At 56.4% G+C, this 4,610-nt stretch overlaps 1 protein-coding gene across 1 annotated transcript in view; it reads left to right on the top strand.

Annotated features, from left to right (window-relative positions):
- LOC116955437 (ral guanine nucleotide dissociation stimulator-like 1) overlaps positions 1 to 4,610 on the top strand; it is a 62,807-nt gene that overhangs the window by 41,961 nt on the left and 16,236 nt on the right. The window contains exons 12-13 of the mRNA XM_076052949.1: positions 138 to 259; positions 1,432 to 1,518. Of these exons, the coding sequence (XP_075909064.1) occupies positions 138 to 259; positions 1,432 to 1,518 (209 nt within the window). The remainder of the gene's footprint in view (positions 1 to 137; positions 260 to 1,431; positions 1,519 to 4,610) is intronic.

The raw sequence follows: 4,610 nt of genomic DNA, 5'->3' as shown, positions 1-4,610 counted from the left end.
CCGTCAGTCCATAATTCCTTCCCTTCATCCATCCAACCCCGCCAGTCCCACGTGCCCCTCCTGCCCCCACGTGCCCCGCCCGCCCCGCCTGACCCCCGCGAGACTCGACCGTGCGCGTCGCTCCGTCTCTCCCTCAGGAGTTCGAGGTGATGGCTCAGATCAAGCTGCTGCAGTTGGCGTGCAACAGCTACAGCCTTCGCCCCGACGATCGCTTCCTCGCCTGGTTCCACAGCCAGCCGAGCCTCTCCGAGGAGCGGAGGTACCCGACGGCACGAGCGGGCGGTTTGCGAGCTGCTCCGAGCGCGAGCGGCGGAGAGCAGTGGATTGGAGTGGCACAGCCGGGGCGGTGGTGACGACGCTGACGACGATGGTGATGGTGATGACCGTGGTGGTCACGACGATGGCGGTGGCGATGATGATGATGACGGCGATGACGATGATGACGATGATGACGATGATGATGATGATGACGATGACGACGCTGACGACGACGATGGTGATGACCGTGGTGGTCACGACGATGGCGGTGGCGATGATGATGATGATGACGGCGATGACGATGATGATGATGATGACGACGACGATGATGATGATGACGACGATGATTATGATCACGGCGATGATGATGATGACGATGACGATGATGATGGCGATGATGATGATGATGATGACGACGACGATGATGATGACGACGATGATGATGACGATGATGATGACGACGATGATGACGATGATGATGATGATGACGGCGATGATGATGATGATGACGACGATGATGACGACGATGATGATGATGATGACGGCGATGATGATGATGACGACGATGATGATGGCGATGATGATGACGACGATGATTATGATCACGGCGATGATGATGATGATGACGGTGATGATGATGATGATGACGACGATGATGATGATGACGACGATGATGACGATGATGATGACGACGATGATGACGACGATGATGATGATGACGGCGATGATGATGATGACGACGATGATGACGACGATGATGATGATGATGACGGCGATGATGACGACGATGATGATGGCGATGATGATGATGACGACGATGATTATGATCACGGCGATGATGATGATGATGACGGCGATGATGATGATGACGACGATGATGATGGCGATGATGATGACGACGATGATTATGATCACGGCGATGATGATGATGATGACGGTGATGATGATGATGATGATGACGACGATGATGATGATGACGACGATGATGACGACGATGATGATGATGACGGCGATGATGATGATGACGACGATGATGATGGCGATGATGATGATGACGACGATGATGACGACGATGATGATGATGATGACGACGATGATGATGGCGATGATGATGATGACGACGATGATGACGACGATGATGATGATGATGACGACGATGCTGTTGCGTTCCAGCTACTTGTTGTCGCGCCAGCTGGAGCCGCCCGTGGAGAGCACGCTGTCCCCGTGCCCCCGCAAGAAAGTGATCCGTCACTTCAGCGGGTGAGACAGATGGGCCTCGCTGGCGCTCACCCGCTCGGCCGCTCGGTCGCTCACCCGCTCCCCCAATCACCTGCTCACCTGCTCACCTGCTCACCCGCTCCCCCACTCCACTGCTCACCTGCTCACCTGCTCACCCGCTCCCCCACTCCACTGCTCACCTGCTCACCTGCTCACCCGCTCCCCCACTCCACTGCTCACCTGCTCACCTGCTCACCCGCTCCTCCACTCACCTGCTCACCTGCTTCCCCACACACCCGTTCATCCACTCACCTGCTCACCTGCTCCCCCACTCACCTGCTCCCCCACTCACCTGCTCCCCCACTCACCCCGCTCATCCACTCACCTGCTCACCTGCTCACCCGCTCCCCCAGTCACCTGCTCACCTCCCCCGCTCACCTGCTCACCTGCTCACCCGCTCCTCCACTCACCTGCTCACCCGCTCACCTGCTCACCTGCTCACCCACTCCCCCACTCACCCGCTTATCCACTCACCGGCTCACCCGCTCCACCACTCACCTGCTCACCTGTTCACCTGCTCATCCACTCACCCTCTCATCCACTCCCCTTCTCACCCACTCACCTGCTCCCACACTCACCTGCTCACCTGCTCACCCGCTCCCCCACTCACCCGCTCCCCCCACTCACCTGCTAACCCGCTCCTCCACTCACCCGCTTATCCACTCGCCGCTCGCCCGCTCGTGACGCCGTTTTACCGGCGATGGGGTTGCACCCTGAACCTCGCCGGGCGCCGGGCGCCGTGCCGATCGGCTCGGCGGTCGAACGGCGTCGGCGGTGGCGGCCAGGGGGAGAGGTCGGTCGTCGCTGACAGATTACTCGGTTGGGATCATGCAGGAGCAGGTAGCAGCATGCAGGCAGCAGCATGTAGGTAGCAGCAGCATGTAGGTAGCAGCATGTAGGTAGCAGCATGTAGGTAGCAGCATGTAGGTAGCAGCATGTAGGTAGCAGCATGTAGGTAGCAGCATGTAGGTAGCAGCATGTAGGTAGCAGCATGTAGGTAGCAGCATGTAGGTAGCAGCATGTAGGTAGCAGCATGTAGGTAGCAGCATGTAGGTAGCAGCATGTAGGTAGCAGCATGTAGGTAGCAGCATGTAGGTAGCAGCATGTAGGTAGCAGCATGCAGGTAGCAGCATGTAGGTAGCAGCGTGTAGGTAGCAGTGTGCAGGCAGCAGCATGTAGGTAGCAGCATGTAGGTAGCAGCATGTAGGTAGCAGCATGTAGGTAGCAGCATGTAGGTAGCAGCATGTAGGTAGCAGCATGCAGGTAGCAGCATGTAGGTAGCAGCGTGTAGGTAGCAGTGTGCAGGCAGCAGCATGTAGGTAGCAGCATGTAGGTATCAGCATGTAGGTAGCAGCATGTAGGTAGCAGCATGTAGGTAGCAGCATGTAGGTAGCAGCGTGTAGGTAGCAGTGTGCAGGCAGCAGCATGTAGGTAGCAGCATGTAGGTAGCAGCATGTAGGTAGCAGCATGTAGGTAGCAGCATGTAGGTAGCAGCATGTAGGTAGCAGCGTGCAGGTAGCAGCATGTAGGTAGCAGCATGTAGATAGCAGCGTGTAGGTAGCAGCATGTAGGTAGCAGTGTGCAGGTAGCAGCAGCATGTAGGTAGCAGCATGTAGGTAGCAGTGTGCAGGCAGCAGCATGTAGGTAGCAGCATGTAGGTAGCAGCATGTAGGTAGCAGCATGTAGGTAGCAGTGTGCAGGCAGCAGCATGTAGGTAGCAGCATGTAGGTAGCAGCATGTAGGTAGCAGCATGTAGGTAGCAGCATGTAGGTAGCAGTGTGTAGGTAGCAGTGTGCAGGTAGCAGCATGTAGGTAGCAGCATGTAGGTAGCAGTGTGCAGGTAGCAGCATGTAGGTAGCAGCATGTAGGTAGCAGCATGTAGGTAGCAGCGTGTAGGTAGCAGTGTGCAGGTAGCAGCATGTAGGTAGCAGCATGTAGGTAGCAGTGTGCAGGTAGCAGCGTGTAGGTAGCAGCATGTAGGTAGCAGCATGTAGGTAGCAGCATGTAGGTAGCAGCAGCGTGCAGGCAGCAGCATGTAGGTAGCAGCATGTAGGTAGCAGCATGTAGGTAGCAGCATGTAGGTAGCAGCAGTGTGCAGGCAGCAGTGTGCAGGTAGCAGCATGTAGGTAGCAGCAGTGTGCAGGTAGCAGCATGTAGGTAGCAGCATGTAGGTAGCAGCATGTAGGTAGCAGCATGTAGGTAGCAGCATGTAGGTAGCAGCAGTGTGCAGGCAGCAGCAGCGTGCAGGCAGCAGCATGTAGGTAGCAGCATGTAGGTAGCAGCAGCGTGCAGGCAGCAGCATGTAGGTAGCAGCATGTAGGTAGCAGCATGTAGGTAGCAGCATGTAGGTAGCAGCAGTGTGCAGGCAGCAGCAGCGTGCAGGCAGCAGCATGTAGGTAGCAGCAGTGTGCAGGCAGCAGTGTGCAGGTAGCAGCAGCGTGTAGGTAGCAGCATGTAGGTAGCAGCAGTGTGCAGGCAGCAGTGTGCAGGTAGCAGCAGTGTGCAGGCAGCAGCATGTAGGTAGCAGCATGTAGGTAGCAGCAGTGTGCAGGGAGCAGCATGTAGGTAGCAGCAGTGTGCAGGTAGCAGCATGTAGGTAGCAGCATGTAGGTAGCAGCATGTAGGTAGCAGCGTGCAGGCAGCAGCATGTAGGTAGCAGTGTGCAGGCAGCAGCATGTAGGTAGCAGCATGTAGGTAGCAGCATGTAGGTAGCAGCATGTAGGTAGCAGCATGTAGGTAGCAGCGTGCAGGCAGCAGTGTGCAGGTAGCAGCAGTGTGCAGGTAGCAGCATGCAGGCAGCAGTGTGCAGGCAGCAGTGTGCAGGTAGCAGCAGTGTGCAGGTAGCAGCAGTGTGCAGGCAGCAGCATGTAGGTAGCAGCATGTAGGTAGCAGCAGTGTGCAGGTAGCAGCAGTGTGCAGGTAGCAGCATGTAGGTAGCAGCATGTAGGTAGCAGCAGCGTGCAGGCAGCAGCATGTAGGTAGCAGCATGTAGGTAGCAGCATGTAGGTAGCAGCATGTAGGTAGCAGCGTGCAGGTAGCAGCATGTAGGTAGCAGCATGTAGGTAGCAGCATGT

Source organism: Petromyzon marinus, chromosome 59 (assembly GCF_048934315.1).
Source record: "Petromyzon marinus isolate PM22_M1 ecotype Great Lakes invasive population chromosome 59, UKy_Petmar_22M1.pri1.0, whole genome shotgun sequence".
NCBI lineage: Eukaryota > Metazoa > Chordata > Hyperoartia > Petromyzontiformes > Petromyzontidae > Petromyzon > Petromyzon marinus.
This window is presented reverse-complemented; position numbering and strand designations above follow the sequence as displayed.